General features: G+C 34.8%; 1 protein-coding gene across 3 annotated transcripts in view; it reads left to right on the top strand.

Annotated features, from left to right (window-relative positions):
- Positions 1-17,235, top strand: part of LOC138715476 (HMG box-containing protein 1-like) — a 63,543-nt gene extending 46,308 nt beyond the window's left edge. For all 3 annotated transcript variants that reach the window (XM_069848415.1, XM_069848416.1, XM_069848417.1), the window contains exon 7: positions 17,056-17,235. In XM_069848415.1, the coding sequence (XP_069704516.1) occupies positions 17,056-17,224 (169 nt within the window). In that variant the 3' untranslated portion in view covers positions 17,225-17,235. The remainder of the gene's footprint in view (positions 1-17,055) is intronic.
- The last annotated feature ends 1,267 nt before the right edge of the window (positions 17,236-18,502 follow it).

Below are 18,502 nucleotides of genomic sequence, written 5' to 3'. Positions count from 1 at the left end.
TGTGAATGAAATTGCATTAGGGCACTGCTGCTTAATTATCACATTAACCCCACCACGAGAACCTGACATCACTGAACCACCATCATAAGTTTGACAAATTAGCTTATTTTCAACTTTGCTGTCTTTCATCACATTCAAGATAACAGTTGATAAACCTTCGGCGCTTATGTCTTTTGATACATCAGAAATCCTAAAAACTGTTCTTGTACTGAATCGTTCAGACAATAATGAAATATAACACTCATTTGTGATTTACAAGACACATCTAGTGTTTCATCTGCCTTAACTGACACGAATTCCGCCAAGTCTAATTCCTTCTGAATTGTTTCCTTGACTACTAACGTTGCACATTAAATTAATTCATTTTGGATTTCACTTGAAGTCCCTTTAAAACCCGATAAGGATTCCAACTTTTCTCTAACAAACTGGTCTTCTTGCACAAGCATGTCCAATATTTCTAGGTAATTGCCTTTATTTTCTGACTGATTGCTCTCATCGTGTCCACGAAATGTGAGCTCTTGCTTTCCTAAGAAGCAGATGACTTAAATCAGTCTACCAAGATATCGTCTATTATGAATCACCATTTCACTGTGCTTGAGACTCGAGAGCCGAGCCGCTTCTTATAGAGCATGCTCTATTCTGAGTTGACTCAGAAGATGATATTGTTCCCAATTAAGAATATGTTTCTTAGAAATTTGATGTTTTCGTGCTCTACGATGGAAGTTTTTAATACGAGGCTCGTCCATAAAGTAACTTTCCCACTCGTCCCACAGCTAGCAAACCATATGTTGCGCGAAGCGACTGCGTGTACGTGATAGAGTAATGTCCTGGCATGGCGCATGCACTAGCGGAACTTCCCGAGTGCTCTGATAGCTTCGTTGCATTGGTTGAAGATGGACACTCCTATTCCAGCTCCCGCTGCGTGTGAAGTGCGATCAGTGATAAAGTTTTTGAATGCACAGGGCATAGCGCCGATTGAAATTGATCGTCAGCTGTGCCAGGTCATGAGCAAGCAGATGGTGCGTTGCTCCACAAGGTCGTCTATGATGATTGTTGGCTTCCTACTGTGCTCCTCACCATGCACATTTTGGCGTCCTACTGAAAATCGCACCCTCTGCTTGCCCATGACGTTAGGCCCTGCTTGCCCAGCTTGCCCATGACGTTAGGGCCATATATCTGGCACAGATGACGATAAATTTCAATCGGCGCTATGCCCTGTGCATTCAAAAACTTTATCACTGATCGCACTTCACACGTGGCGGGAGCTGGATTAGGAACATCCATCTTCAACCAATGCAACGAAGCTACTGAGAGCACTCAGGAAGTTTCGCTAGTGCATGTGCCATGCCAGGACATTACTCTATCACGTGTATTCAGTCGCTTCGCGCAACATATTGTATGCTAGCTGTGGGACGAGTGGGAAAGTTACTTTATGGACGCGCCTTGTACATGCAATGCTAATTTCAGTCCATTCTTTACTATCACCCTCACCACCCAACAGAAGACAAACGTAACAATGCATCATGCCGGTTGTTACACTTGCTCTTAACCATTCATATTGCTCATACCACTGAGACTGGAACTTACGTGACTGATGTACAATATTTAGATGAGGTTTTGGTCTTCTCTCTTTCACTGCACATTTCTCTTCATAGGACAACGAAGAAAATGGTCTTGATTTTAGATACACTATTAGATCACTACACTGATCCATGTTTTTAAACTCACAAACATGTGCTGAAATACCGCTCTCACTTCACTTCACCACGCGGTTATTTAAAGATGCTGCTGCTAACCAATACAATCATATTCCTGTGTCAAAATGTATCATTAGAAAAAGTTCGTTTTCACGTAGTATTCTTTACCAACCGTTAAATATATTTTCAATTTTCACATTCATTTTAGTAGTTAATTTAATTTGAATTCTATACTATAAGTGTATTCGTAGTACCGAAATACCGCACCCACAGGTGACTATTTGAATAAAAGTGTAAGTGGATAATGGATGATACATGATAATAATGAACACATCTGCACTTTACTAAAACAGACCAATGAAAAATGACTACTGCCCTCTAGTATACCATAATTTCTCACACACTGATCCTGCAGCATTGTCAACCGTAGCTTATAGCTAGGCCCAGATATATATGCACTGAAAATAGCTAAAATATGCACTAAAAATGTTGAAAATATGCACTAACCAAATCTTGCAACTGTACTGTGGTTGGTTTTTTCCAACACTTTGCATGAAAGTAAATGAGGTTTGCTGGGTTCTTTTGGACATAATTTACCCACTATGAAGTTCGATATGTGTCTGCCACATGAATCTGTTAATTCATCAACCAAAATCTATACGCAGTTCCCTCCTATGTCAGACAGTATTGAATCTAGGATAGAAGCATTTAGCGAAAGTAAATAATTTTTCCTAAGAGTGGATTCATCCAGTGTCCTCTGATTAAGACAATATTTTTGAAGAAATGATCGCAGATGTGGATTATTTAATTTATGCAGTGGAATGTTCTGCACACAAAAGCTTTACAAAGGTCTGACGTGATTTCACCTGAGTTAAAAGTACGTGTTGCGTGTTCTTACCCTTTTGTTTTGACCAGAGATGTGCAATTGTTTTCGAATGCTGTTCTAGTTAAAACTTTTTCTCGCATTTCACAGTCTTCTCACATACTTGACAATACACTACATCGCCGTCAGTTGAATAGTCACTATTTCCTGAAATTCACTGTTTAATTAAAAAGGATTTAGTGGACTTATCTTTAGGCATTTTTAGTTTAATCTGACAGAACACCACATAAACTATTAGTAGATGAAAAACAAGTCAGCAGATGAGCACCTGCGGTCCTGTCGACACAAACTTTGAGATGATACTGCATTGAGAAAGGAATGTAAGAAATTCCTTCTGTGAAAAAGATCTGCAACGTCCATCTACCTGCATGTATTGTGAGACTGGAAGTATGGTCCCTTTAACATTTTACTTGAAATAGGAAGGTTATTATGCTGCCAAGGGATGTCCCACATATAAATTTATTACTAGATTTACAGTTCGTTCAGAACTGTCACATAATTGATCATACATAAACTAAATAAATGCCGAAACATGCACTAACCCTCAAAATATGCATTTGCATATGCATTTTCGAAAAATCCGGGCCCTACTTATAGCAGAATGGTCGTAGTCGAATGACAAAATATAGCCGAATGAGATTCGATCGAATGACCATTTGTGAATACTCAATTTTATGTGTAAACACGTTCTTCTATCAAGTTTTATTTTCTCACACTCTAATAGCATAAGCTTCTCACTTCCTCGAAAAAATTACGAAAACATAACAGAAAATTTAAGGTAGGACTGAATTCCGGACACTGCGACCATTATTTATGGCAAGAAAAGCTTTGCTATTTTCAGTTTTCTTTTCCTGTTATGTGAATAGCGCCCATTGTTTAACGGTCAATTCCAGTGGCGTGTGGTGATAAATAATCCTGGTGGTGCACAAATATTTATTATGACTATGATTATCATATTATTATTATTATTATTATCATTATTATTATTATTATTATTATTATTATTATTATTATTATTATTATTATTATTATTATTATTATTATTATTATTATTATTATTATTATTATTATTATAGGTACTAACCACGACATAACTACTAATATATGTTATATATGTAGATATAGATAGCAAAGTAAAGTGTTCAATTTCTATTGCAGCACACCGTAAATAATATTGTTTTCGCTATATTGCGTTTTATAACACACTTCACACGTTCACAAGCATTCGATACGTGTGTCGTCTCATCAGCCTTAACTGCTAAAAGTCAACAGCTTTCTTTATTTCTTTGAAAACTCATCATGGCATACATCAAAATGGCTTGAAGGACTTAGTTCTGTATAGTGTTTGGTGTGCTCTTAAACACTGTTTCTCTTTCCAAATGTTCCTTAAGAGTGCGTCTAATTCAGAACTAAATTGATCAGGCCAAGAAAAATACTAGCGTTTAAAGATGAGTTTCCCTCTTCGTGACCTCTTAAAGCAACAAAACCGCACGCACATATCTGTTCTTGGTAACTTTATCATTGTGAAGTGCAACAATCCAATTGTGTCTGTATGTTTGTTTGACCCAACACTGCTAATTTAACATTATTGTTGAGTGTGCAGCTGAAGAATCGTGTTTTTATTTCTTTCATTCATGTGCTTCAAATCAATCATACCTACAGAACGATAATCAAAATTATTTAGTTACTACGTACAGTCCTACATTCAAACAGAAGAATAAATACAATTCATAACACGTAGCCTACTTGTTTTTGTCAATGAATGTTCGCCGCCGAACAATAGGCAAGGAAAACAAAATACAGCGTCTTTTATATTGCAGCCACATATTGTATTTTTCGAAGTCCGAATGTTGAATTTTCTTGTCACTTCTCTATTACTATTCTTCGTCACTTATAATTTTAATTCCTGTGTACGTCTACCCATCTTCTTTATTTTTATCTTTTCGTGTAAAGTTCTTACAGAAAATTACATATTTAAAAGATTTTGCACACTATTCATTGCAATATCTATGATAGAACGGGCCAACAGCGACTGCAGAACACATCTGAAAGTGCTCCTAACCCCTCTTACGCACATTGTACTGGCTCCCTAACATGCTCCAAAGCCTGCCAGTGAAACTCTATTACTGCGCATGCTCGAATGGAACAGTGTGCCGCAAGTGTCGAGTGGTAAACCTAAGTCCCAGGCGTCAACAAGACCAGTACACATGCAGCGTTATTTTTACATAGTACCGTATTATAATAAAGAATTATGTCGCTCACATAGTCTACTGCAGCTCATTGATATACAGTAAATTTAAAAACATGTGTTATTTGAAGAGGTGGTGCACTGCTCCTGTGCTCCTTAAGAGAGATCGCCACTGGTCAATTCCTGGATTCGTGAATTCGCCGACACCTGACAGTGTCTTTATTGGGAGTCGTCTATGCAACAAAAATGAACTGGCCCTAAATTAATGAATGACATATCCAACACATCCACCTTCCAACATTCTAACTATAGCATAGTTCGTGGATTCTGTGTATTACTCTCTGAATGTGTGTGGCTTCATTTTGGTATTTGTAGCTGAATTTCAGGACGTTTGTAGCAGATTCGCTAGTACTGAGGTTGGTAACGCTAAATGACACGTTCAGAATCTAGACTCTTTGCAGAGCTGTGTAGCCTATGTTGTTAATTGTTTTTATTGTAACATTCGAGCATAACTGACGAAATATATAAGATCTCGTGCTCAGAGGGGTGGAGTTTGGATTTGAGATGGCTTACAAACCACAAGTAATGCGAAAGATGTTGGTTTGTTAATTATTCAGTATGGAGTATTGTGCACTACATAGAACTGTTACCTATTAAATATACATTACCGTTGCGCACCCAAATACGTAATTAAGCAATAAAAATATGTTGTTGTTTTCTAATGCCAGGCATTTGACAATAAAGTCATTTGACCTCTTGCACTCCAATATTTTTCAAAGATATTGTCATGGTTAGCCACTGACGCACATATTTTGAGATGTTCTGAATCCATTTCTTGATTTGAGTAGTTAAAAATATGTAGTTATGTTACTGAATAATTAATACTTAATATGTGCCACGTGTATATTTATAAAATTATTCCATCAATGGCTTTCATTCTTTCATAAAAAATGCAGCGCAAATCAGACATCAAATTTCAGTACGGTACCTTCAAATAGCATTAACTTTAACTGCAGTACACATAGCTAATTATTAGTTTCGATATTATATAAAGTTTTCTGTGCGTAAGGTTCTGTTTAGTCCTACCTTATATGCATTTGTGTCCAGTCCTCGATTCACTCATGAGCTTCTGTAATGACATAAAACCTACGCCCATCTACAGGAACTACACTTTCCAATGATGAAAGAATTATTTAAATATATTAAATAGTTTCTTGAGATAGCCTCTTACAAACACACAAACATTCTCACTTTATAATATAATAATATTTAGTATATTATAAACACATATCATCCGTATATTAATCCAATTGTTGTCCAAGAACTCTAAGGCCACCTTAATAAATGCAGAGTCATTTGTTTTATCTTTATTACTCTTACATTGATGTGACGTGGCCATGATATAAAAAGCATTGTTATTTTAAAACATATCTCGCCATATGGTAATGCAGATTTCCTGCACGGAAATATTATTATGTACTACGGTACATCATAGTAATATCAGTTCTATCAAAATTTTGCATAGAATAAAAGTTATCGGAAATCGTTTTTAAAGAAACTTTTGTTATGTAATATTTTTCATAAAAATCAATAATAAGCGAGATATTTCGATTTATTTAATTCAGGCCCCCTTATAACCCCCCCTTTTGAATAGAGTATTTTGAATGACATATAGCTTAAAATCTAAGTTACAACGAACTTAATTTATATTCCAATTTTCATATAAATCGGTTCAGCCATTATCGCATGAAAAGGTAACAAACAGACAGACTGACAGGCAGACAGACAAACAAAAATTTCAAAAAAGCGATTTTCGGTTTCAGGATGGTTAATTATACATGCTAACATCAATTATTTTTGGAAAATCGAAAATTACCAGAAAAATTTTGGTTCAGATTTATTATTAGTATAGGTACGTGTATGTGTATGTGTGCATGCAGGGGAGGTGAGGGTGGGGGGGGGGATTGGGTGCATGTGTAAATTATAGATCAAGCGAGTAGCCTCTGTTACAAAATATTTGAATTTACTGAAAATTGTGTGAGATGCAGAAATTCTCCGCCATAAAACATTGAAACATTACACATCCCCTAGAGTAAAATTTAGAATAAAGCTCCAGTTATCATTTAAACATGTGAGCATATTGTACATGTCGCTGGTGACAACATACCCTATTTAGGCGCGTAATCCCCCCCCCCCCTCTTTTTTTTTTTCATTGTAACATGAAAAATGGAAGGAGGGAAAATTATGCGAATTTAATTTTGAATCTAAAATAAAAATGCAAAAATAGAATTCACTAAAGTTATGCTAGTATTTATTTTGAAGTTTTACAGAAATAATTATTATAAAAAATTTATACAATTAACCTTTAATTACACAAAAAGAAAGAATAATATTATTGGTAATGAAGTGGGCCAGTGCTGCACCGCTTGTTGGCATCTGACCACATGTACCACTCACTTCCATCTGACTGCTTCGAGAACACGTGCAAAAGAACAAGCCTGAAGAAGGAAAATAAAAAAAAAGTTTAATTGATAGGTAATATTAATATACATTACAAGAGCAGTATGTTGACGTTTTCATGTTCGAGGAAAAGATTGAAAAAGCGAAACGTAGTTGAGCTTTTTTAATTTCCGAGAACATGAAAACAAACATACTGCTCGTGTATCGTACATTATTTTGTGCGAAGATCATTTATTACTAGACATCGGATTGTTAGGCACTAAAAATTGCAGTTTCAGGCGCCTAAAATAAGCTCAAAATTTGTAAAATTAGGCTCTATTTTAATGAAAATAGGCATTTTAGGCACATCAAGGTATCATACTTATTTCTTTCACTGAAATTTTTAGTTATACACTAAAATACGCACAAAAAAGTATGTTTAAACATTAAAAAAGAATACTATATTATATTTATAAACAGAGCTGCACAAATTTAATATATTGAAACTAATGAAATAATGATTATTGATATCAAGATTACTCATTTTAAGTTATTGAAATTCAGTTCCATGCTCAGACTTTATTATAATTATCTGCACAGTACACCACCAGAATTTTTTCTAAATTCTCCACAGTTAACCTTTGCCTTTTGTCACTGAGAATCATTTTGAAAGCAGAAAAACTTCTTTCAACCAAAACTGATGTGAGAGGCGCAAATTTTAAATTAGGTACAATAGAAACATCAATACTTACTGGAACATTTACACTTTCCCCCGATATCACTCTTGATACTTTTTCCAACAATGAAAATCCTACATTCTTATTTAATACGTTGTCCCACTTATTTTTAATTTTTTTTCCCAGTTTCGCCCAAAGCAGAATGTATGTTCACTTGAGCTTCCTTTACTATTGCTATTTGGCTATAAAGAGATTGTTTTTCACATTCTAATTGTTCAATGCTTGCAGATATGAAAGAAAAGTTTGATGTTATGTAGGCAATATCGTTTTTCACTCGTGAGTCATTCAGACAATCTTTCACTGCTTTCACACACGCTGCACTATCAGTTTCAGGTAATTTATCAATAACTGTGATCACTTCTTTAAAATACTTAGAATAATACACCACTGACTAAATCCAGGTTCCCCATCGTGTAACAACCGGCTGAGGTGGGAGTGGGATATCTGGAAAGTTGTCTCTGAATATTGAAATCCTGGATGGGGCTTTACAAAAACATTTTTTTGTGTTAGAAATAAACGAATTGACAAGAGGAAATTCATTCCGGATTGTTTCAGAGACCCTGTGAAGGCCATGTGCTACACATGTGTGAGGTTAGGATAAAATGTTTTAAGAAGTGGAGCTGCAGCAACCATGTATGAGGCAGCATCAGTACAAAACCACAGAACTTTAGAATCGTCTATATTACCTGAGTATAAAGACTGTAGGCCTTTATTTACAAAATAAGCAATGGCTTGGCTATTCACTTTCGAAAGTTCCTTAACACATACGAGGTGTGGAATCGAAGGTCCATCAGGACTAAGTTTTCCTACTACCATATTTGCTATATACCTATTCATAGGATCTGAGGTTTCATCCACAGAGACCCATATGTAAGAATCACCTATATTCTCCCGAATGGAAGCTAAAGTTTCATTGTATATTCTGTCTAAGTAATTTTTTCTTAGGGTCGACTCAGATGGGATATTTTGTTTGCAGTATTTTTGTAAAAACTGTCTTAAAACCGGATTTTCAATTGCATTCCAGGGAATGTTAGCAGCAACAAACGCTCTGGTTAAATCAGCATAGAAATTGCTGCTGAGATTGAATGAAGTAGGCTATGTTAGTAAAGTTTGTTGCAGTTGATTTTTCTGCTGAGCTTTAGCCTTATGAGCCGCTCCTTGCACATGCTGCTTTAGGTGGCACTTCTTTTCTTGAGAAATCTGAAAATGTAAAGTAAACTGAATTAAAATAAAATCCTAATTGTTGTATTGCCGTATTTCTATCACAAAGTTAGTGGGTTCGAACAATCAAAATTTTAATGACCTGCAAATACTTGAACTATCGGAATTTAAAAGGTTAAAGTGTAGTAGTCTTAAAAAGAATTATACCTCAGGATAGCTCAGTCAATGTATAAATATTATAGGCCTACTCATTAAAATTAATAGAATTTATATATTTCAACTATTGTTACATACCTGTTTGCTACAAATCTTGCAGAATATTATTTTTCCATCATAAGTGAATTCTGAATATTCTGTTAGCCATTGCCGGATCAATGTAGATTTTGCACTTATATTTTTCGGCATTATCGCGTTAAACTTCACAGGAAAACGTCCTACCGCTCAAAACTTCTCAACACAAATAAGGTGAGGGAAAGAGCAACTGTTAACGAGCATTCAAATGAACCGTTGTTATTGAGATTCAATTGGACAAAAATACAAAGTTCCGCTTATTGTTGCATTTCCTGGTAGTGTTAACACTAGGAGGGCCATTCTTTTAAATATTTTGTAACGGTTTACCCTACTAATTCGCAGTTTTACGACTTTTCATAAATATTTCAAAAACACTCTTTCTCCAAAAATTGTGATTTTATGACACTCTGAAGGGCAGTACAGCTAATCGGTTTCAGACCGAAAACAGTCATTTTTATAGTATAGTATATCTCTGAATCGGTAGCAGCACATGTTGTGATTGTTGCCTGCTTCAAAACTAAGGTTGGTTCTTTGTCGGCATTTATGCCTCCAAACATGTTAAATTCGGTGAAATCTATTGCGAGTGTCGTGAGATTCAAAACATTTTGTTTCCTTTATCAATGGTTTCATGGCCGGTGTGAAGCAAACTTTCCACTTTTTAAATGCCTTAAATTTCGCAGTGAATGCATGTATAAATTATAAAAAGTAAGAGTAAAATGCGAAACTTTACAGTGAGTTAGGCATTTTTAGGCGAATATTAACAAATTAGGCTCTAATAACCGTTTTAGGGCATTTTAGGGCACTCTTTGAATACCTTTCAATTTCCATGAAACACAAATATTAATAATTATTTTTACTTTTCTCCTAAAGAAACAAAATAGGCATTTGCTCTAGAATCCGATGTCTGTTTATTACATATCTGAAAGACGAATTTCTAATTAGTTGCAATGAAATCTCCATGTTGGTTTCTGTTTAATGACGGCAACTTCGGAAAACCAAAATATCTTTCTTCAACATTGTTGCTATAAAATGTTTTCTGTGTTTACTATACTCCAGCAGGCCGTGATATACGTCTGTCTTTTTTTTCCCCCAGTCATAAATGCGAACTTAAAACAAACAGTAATGTTATGTAATGATTTATTTTTCATTTTAATATTTTAACAATATTTTTTATATAACATATTGCAGTAATAACATCGGCATCTGGAATCTTGTTGATTTTTTCACGGCTTCCTTAATGTTACTTGTATCAGGAATGCAATAAGTTTCATGGAGTAGTAGACTTTACTTAATTTTTGCAAATATTTAAAAACAATAATTAACATTGCAATTTAGGTGAAATTGCAGTAGTAAGTTTCCAATTTATAATTATTACTATGTTAAACGTCTCTAAAAATAATATGTTAAAAGCCTAAAGCAGTAAAATGAATGTCGCGCTTAAGCGGTAAGAAGAGGGAAATTGTTATGTGTGTTACGTTGGGAATACTGAGTGTGGTATTTCACACTTACCTCGTATTGGTTCTGTGCGGAAAACAAGCAAATACGCACGATCTCGCACAAATTATAAAATGCATATTAGAGTCTTCCTACCATCAATAGATTATTATGGTAATTTGAGAGAAAAGACTTACCTTATCACTCGTTGCTTTCTTCGGAAGCCGCCTCGTCTGCCTCCTCCTCTGATAATTCAACATTGTCATCCCTCTCCCAGATACAATCTTCTTCCTTGCCATCCATATTGTTCGAGATTCCAGTTTTCTTGAAGTTCTTCACAGTTATATCATTTGAAATTAGCCCCCATCCCCAGACCATCCATTCGCATATTAGTTCGAGTGAAGGCCTCTTGATTTTTCCGGGAGGTGTCAGCTTATGGGATTCCGTAATCATCTATTCCATGTACATCCACAGCATATGATCCTCTTGAATGGTTTATTTACTCTCACATTAAATGATTGCAACAGATTATTATGGCCAGATCTGTTCTCATCTTCGACATTTCCTGTCAAACGTCGTCGACAAGATTGCCACAGAAGCTGTCCAAAACCAAGAGAGACTTGCGATTTAACAGGTGGACTGGACGTTTCTCCCATACAACTTGCATCCAATCATGCATTAGGCTGGAAGCCATCCATCCTTTCTCTTGGACACGAACATGTAGCTCAGGAGGAAACTTCCTTTTTGGAAGTGTTTTTTGTTTGAATATCACGTACAAAGGATGTTTCATGATTTTCGTGTGGTAGGATACAAGGAAATACTCTATAATAATAATACTGGAAAGCTTGCCTGTTTAGCATTGCAAGCGGCGGCGAAAAGTGACTGTGCTGCTATCTAGCAGCTTGGATTGTTTATACACTCCTTGCGGAATGCTGGGTTACATGAGGAAAAACTGAGAAGTGTTCGTTTGATATCAATAAAAAATGTAAATCAACAGTATTATTTAGAGTCGCAAGGTTCACAACATTTTAAATTAATAAGAAGTTACAAAGTTACTGGAATAGAAATGAAATGAAACGAAATGAAATGAAATGAAACGAAACAATTCTCATGTTTTCAAATGTAATTATGATTTAATTGTGCATGACTTTAGAAACTTTCATACATCAGGTATTTCGTTCCATGGCTAATGGTTATCCATTTTATTTTTGATGTAGGCCTAACAATTTACTAGCACATTGAAATATTTGTCAGTGAAGATACTGGCACAGTCACTGCTTTAGGGATAAAGTCTATATCTTGTATTTTATCTTTCACATGAAGCAGATGTGATTTTAAAATTTCTGCAGACATTGTATCTTTTGATAGAAAATAACTTATACATAGTTTGCTTTAAAATTTTGCACATTCCTCGAATAATGAAAACCAGTGCTTGGTTTGCAAATGGTACTTCTGAAATTTTTACGTCAGTTGAAGTTTGTCGATTAGGCTTATCTATACCTAATTCAATGAATCCCTCAAAGTGTCTGTTTTAGCATTATAAGTTATGTTTTCCTTCTTCAACAATAATAGTTACAACTTTTTCATTCAATTGTACAATATCGGATTTTATTTTTAATAATTAATTGTAGAATGGTGCAATTTATACCGGGCCTATACCAAATTCATGAAGTCAATTTTTGAGAGATCTAACTGTTGGTAAAGATAATTTTCTTCTTAGAAATCTTTTGTCTTGAGGTGAACATTAATGCAATGTTGCGGCAAAACTTTTATCGTAACTGGAATATTGTTTCCCCATTTTCTTCTTTTTAAAGCACAATTGTGACTAATGAATTCATCATCTTAAACAATTTTAATTAAATCGGCATTTACACTTGCTTGTTTAGAGCTGTTATTTCCCCTTGAGCCAGTTTTTATCTTTTAGAATTTCTTGCATCGTAAAAAAATGACCTTAATTTAGTGAAATATTAATAATGCCTTTAAAATATAGGTCTAGACAAATTATTTGTCCGAATAACTTACCTGAGTCACTTGTTATGAAAAAGCATGAGTCCATGTTCTTCACAAAATCAACAATTCACATTTTTATGTTACGCATCCCAAGACACAATATTTGGATAAAAAAAAGTAAAGACTTTCAGTTTTTTATACAGAGAAACCAGGCAATAAAGAAATTGTGTTTTTTTATGAACAATTTAAAGTAGATTTATGCAGTTTAGTAACTGTTTCAGTTAACACAGAGAATATGTCATTGCTAATGCACTATCTAATTACACGATGAAGGAATATGGTCTGTTGTTTTTGTCTAATATCAGAAAATCCGCAGCTTCCTTGATGCAAGATCTAATATGTTTATTTGGGACCTTCGCGATTCTTTCATTGTGCTTTGATTTTGACTCATATTTTCGGAAGAAGAAGCTATTAAATTCAGTGAATGAAAAACAGGGTATTAAAAATTAACAGTCCTACGACTGATTTGAAACTTCGGTATAATTTTCCACTCAATTTTTACTTACTTCTAATGTTTCGAATTATGGTTATTGAAGTCCGATAATCAAAAGTGATCTGGATATATTTTGTGATTTTTTACATAATAAATTCCATCCCTCTAATTTTAAACGTTTCGTCTAGAACTGTTTTTAATTAGTGCTCGCATTTTGCTTATGATAATGTTTGTGTTTTGTTTTTAAAGGAGTTTAGATAAGGACGCAAATAGCGATAGTAGCTGACGCGCCCTATTAAACCTCAGCAACTAACGTCTGTCTGCGTTTATTTGTCTATATGAGAATGGCACACTTAAAAGACAAAAGCAAATACAGTAACTGTAGTACCCGTAGTAGAAACAGTAGTAATAGTAAAATATAATCATCATCATCATCATCATCATCTTGTAGCAGAAAAGTGATATTCTACTGGTGTTTACATGACTACTCCCAATCTCTATCTTTTGGAAATCTGAAGAAAGATCTAGCATATTTTGCTAGGTATAGTTTTTTCAAAACATAGAACAAACATTTCCATATTTAACTGACATTGTGTAGGCTACTACTATAATGAGAATAATCCTTAGGACATCATGTGTTTGTTGAAGAACAGAGCTCATATCACAGTTCAACGAGCTATTCGTCATGTCATCCTCGCTGCCTACAATCCCTGCCGCTAGATAGCACTGGCGAGTCATTCGCCACTTTTACTGTGAACTTTCCGGTATTATCATTGTAGAGTATTTGATACAAGTGATGAATAAAGGAGTAGAGAGAATGTAGATAAAAGGACTGCCAGTGATCCAAAAAGTAAATCTAGCAGGACAAAATTAATAACTTCTCTCCTATCTAATAGATTTTTATGAAACTTTGTACTTTGGGGTAACATATGTGTTTTGTATACAAATTCTCATTGTATTTGTGTAAAAGAAACTACCCCATGATTGGAGGAGAATTTAGACAAAATTATTAAATTTTCTTCTATCTAACAGATTTTCTTCAAATTTTATACAGTAGTACAGATAACATATTTGCTTTGTATACACACTCTCATTACATTTGTGTAAAAGCAACTACTCCATTATGGGGGATGAATTTAGGCAAAATTAAAAGCTTTTCTCCTATGTAAAAGATTTCCATGAAACTTTGTACACTAATTACAAGTAGCTTATTTGTATTATATACAAACTCTTATTATTGTAATCTTCATCTTACGATGTTTGGTGACGTATACACGTCCGTTGATGTGACATATACAGTGAAACCTGTTCAAATCAGAACCTGAATAATCCAGAATCCTGTCTATTTCGGAACAATTTATTGGTCCTGGCAAAATTTGTATGTATTATGTGTAATTTTTCCTGAATAAAACGGAAACTGTCCAACGCGGAAACGGAAACTTTCTGCTACTGTTCAAAACGGAAACAATATTTTGGACACACACTATATTTTGTAACTATATTTTGAAACAGCGTGTAATTTCAAGGAATATACGAAATATGTAGATCATTAAGATAAAAACAAGTTTTCTTTGCAAATTGTAGAGGGTACGAGGGTGTGTTGGCCTGTTGGTCATAAATTTTATTACCCTGTTGACTAGGCAGACGAGTCCCTTCAAAGATTTTCACACCCGTATACTGTCGTAGCTAAACAGAGCACAAGTGTAGTGATTTCCAGGTAAAAAAAAAAGTTGCATAAAATGTTGCATTAACATTAAGTGATGAAGTAAAAGTTATCGAGATAAAGGAAAATTAGAAACAAAGTCTTTGTGAAATAATATTGAAGTACAGTTGTCGAAAACTCAGGTGTGACACTTTAAGAAATAAAGATCATAATGAGTGAGTGGCTTGCGGCCGATATTGGTGACACAAAAGGAACCAGAAAGCAACTGTTTATGTGGAAATAAATGAACTGTTGTGGGAGTGGGTTCTTCATGACCTTTCAAAGAACATACCAATTCTGGATCTATTCTGCAAAGCAAGCTATTGAACTGGGAAAGAAATTAAATAAACCAGAATTCAAGGCTTCTAATAGATGGCTTCTAGTCCAATTAATTAATAATGGGCAGTGATATGCAGTACAGTATTAGAGTATAGTGTTAGATATTAAATAGAATGAGATTAGTAAATATTAGTAATGTTTAATGACTAATGAGTGAGTTACGATAATATTTATACAGAAAATGAGATTTTAATCAAGATGATTCACCAACGTAATAAGCAACAGAAAGCTGATTTAATGTAACGAGTGTTAAACGGAATATTTTGTACTTCTTGCAGTTTGCGACATGCCATTTTGTTTTTCATGTATATGAATGACAAAATATTCCATTTTAATGTCACACCTGAATAATACGGAAACCTGTCCACAACGGAAAAAAAATTAGGACCATGTTACTTCCGTCTTGAACAGGTTTCACTGTAGATGCCTGTTGCTAGTAGCCAGAGTCGGGGTGTAGTCAATATATACTGCAGGGCTGTGTCTTCTGCAACTGGTATTGATGAGTTTAATTTACTTCTTTTGTGGTTTATGGATGGACAGTATAGAAGAATGTGTTCCAGATCTTCATCATGATTATTACACCACAGACAAGTAGGATTATCAGAAATGTGAAATCGGTGTAGGTACAATTGAGTGACAATGAGTGTTCTGGCTCTTGTTAAAAATGTTTGAACATGTTTATTGTACATTTCCAGGTCATTTGGTTTCTTTTGTACAGACTGTAAAATTTTTCCTTTGTCAGAAGAGAGCCAATTGTTGATCCGTAGGTTTGTAAAATGAGACTTTACTGAAGCAAAAGCATTGGATAGAGATATCACTTGAAGAGATCTTGGTTGCAAATATGTTGCCTGTTTTGCAATATTATCGACTTTCTCGTTTCCAGGTATACCACAATGACTAAGTATCCATTGAAATGTTATTTCCTTTTGGAGTTCGTTTAGTTTACTTAGTAGTTTCTGAATTTGAATAATTCTATGTGCATATAGGTTTGGTGCATATTTAATTATATTAAATATAGCCCCCTTGGAGTCGGTAAGTATGCAAATAGATTTTTCAGAAATTTGAGTAACATACTGAAGAGCAGCATCAATAGCTAGCAATTCAGTGTCAAGGCTGGAGGAGGATGAACATGGTATGAAGTAACTTTCTTGATATTTTGGAATATAATACCCTGCTCCTGATGTCCCATTATTAGGATTTAGAGATCCATCTGTATAAATTTGAAGGTGATCCTTATATGTGCTGCAGAGTAGTTCCATGGCATCTAACTTAAGAATGTATGGAGGATCATTTTTAGAATGATTTCCTGGAATTTGTATGCTATGTTCTGGAATCACCCATTTCCATGAAGGAATTTCGTTCACAACTGGAATTTTAGCAATGAGTGTGTCTGTGATATAGATTGGTATTTATTCTTTTTTTATTTTATAGATATTACACAGGATATCATCTGACAGTTTGAAGAACATCTGAGATCTGGATGAGGCTTGCAATTTTAAATGTATTTTTAGATCCTTTTGTAATATATAGTGTCTGATTGGTTGAATATTACATTATAGGATCATAACTTACTTGAGATAATCATACTTGCATCATCTGCAAATAAGATTGCCTGGTATCAATTATTTATGGTTAAGGCTAAGCTATTAATATAAACTAGAAACAATAATGGACCTAAAATTTATTATTACTTATGTATTAATGATTAATATCAATATAGTTTTCATTTGTGTTTTTATAGAGCCATTAGTGTTATACTTGGAGAGGCATGGCGGAATCTGCCCCCAGCAGACAAAGAGTTGTATGTGACAGAGGCAAGAGCAATGGCACAAGAAAGAAAGCGTCTACATCCAGACTGCTGGAAGAGGAGGCGTTCCCATTCGACAAGTTTCCTAGAAACGTCAAGTTAGGTATGAAAGAAATATGAAAGTATGAAATTAAATAGCTTCCTGAAAATGCTCAAATAAACGGCTTGAGTATTGAAGTCAGAAATATTGTGCCTTTAATTAATGCACAAGTGTATGAATTCGAAGTACTTGTGTTATTGAGTCAGTTACGAAGGGAAATGCGATATTTTAATGAATCTCATACATAGTTATAGGATTTGAAAAGCAGATTGCTAAAGGTACGGTCACACGTCGCTACTTTTGCAGCGATGCAGTGTAAAAAACTGCGCAACTCTCGTACTGCGACGTGTGAACAACGGTGCTGCCGAACCTGCTGCTCGCTACTTTTTCATGCTGTGCACAGCTTAAAAGTAGCGACGTGTGAACAGGGTTCTCAGGGTTGCAGCCGCAGCATTTTTGATATCAATTTTTTTGAAACTTTTGCTGGGGTTCCAACCATTGTTGCCACCCATATGTGCCAATGATACTTTTATTGTTTGGATGTATTTTAATGTTAGATGTGATGAAAATAAATTATTTGTAACAGTTATTAAATGCACAACACAGTCTGAGCATATTTGCTGATGATATAATTCACTTTTTTAATTTTCTGTAGCGTAGTTTCAAACAGGAGTGTGCCAACATTGATTACGTGAATATGCTGTTGGTTATCATTTAATTAAATAGGCGTTTTTAAAAGCTTTGTAATAAATATAATGCCAATTTCTGAATACTAGTTATGACAGAAAAGCAAATAATAGATAAGTAAGCTTTCGCATGAGTTTATTAATAATGCGAACATAACCACAAAATGTATATTGAGAAGTCAACACGGAGATGGAAACCTGCAGCATGACTGTGGCTGCAAAAGTAGCGCCTTGCGTGTGAACAGACTCGCAACCTCCAGTTGCAACTTTTGCTGCACTCAGGTTGCACAGCACGAAAAGTAGCATGCAGTGCGCTACTTTTGGCTTATGTGTGAACATGACACGCAACTTTTGCAGCTGCAGTACAAAAGTTGCGCAGCAAAAGTAGCGACGTGTGACCGTACCTTAAGTCTGCACACTTAGGTTATAGGCGTAGACAGTCTGGCTTTTTTTTTTTTTCCAGGAGAGGGGGAGGGGAAAGGAAACTTTTTAATATGTGCTATTTTCTTTAAATTATTTGACTGCATTATTTGCAATATGTACTTCATCAATGGATAGCTGCATGGCTGATGTTAGAGTCACGTGCATTTAGCTATTTGTAACAACATGAATAAGTTCTGACCATTTGTTCACCTGAAAACGAAGGTACATCCAA

This window comes from Periplaneta americana, chromosome 15 (assembly GCF_040183065.1).
Source record: "Periplaneta americana isolate PAMFEO1 chromosome 15, P.americana_PAMFEO1_priV1, whole genome shotgun sequence".
NCBI lineage: Eukaryota > Metazoa > Arthropoda > Insecta > Blattodea > Blattidae > Periplaneta > Periplaneta americana.
This window is presented reverse-complemented; position numbering and strand designations above follow the sequence as displayed.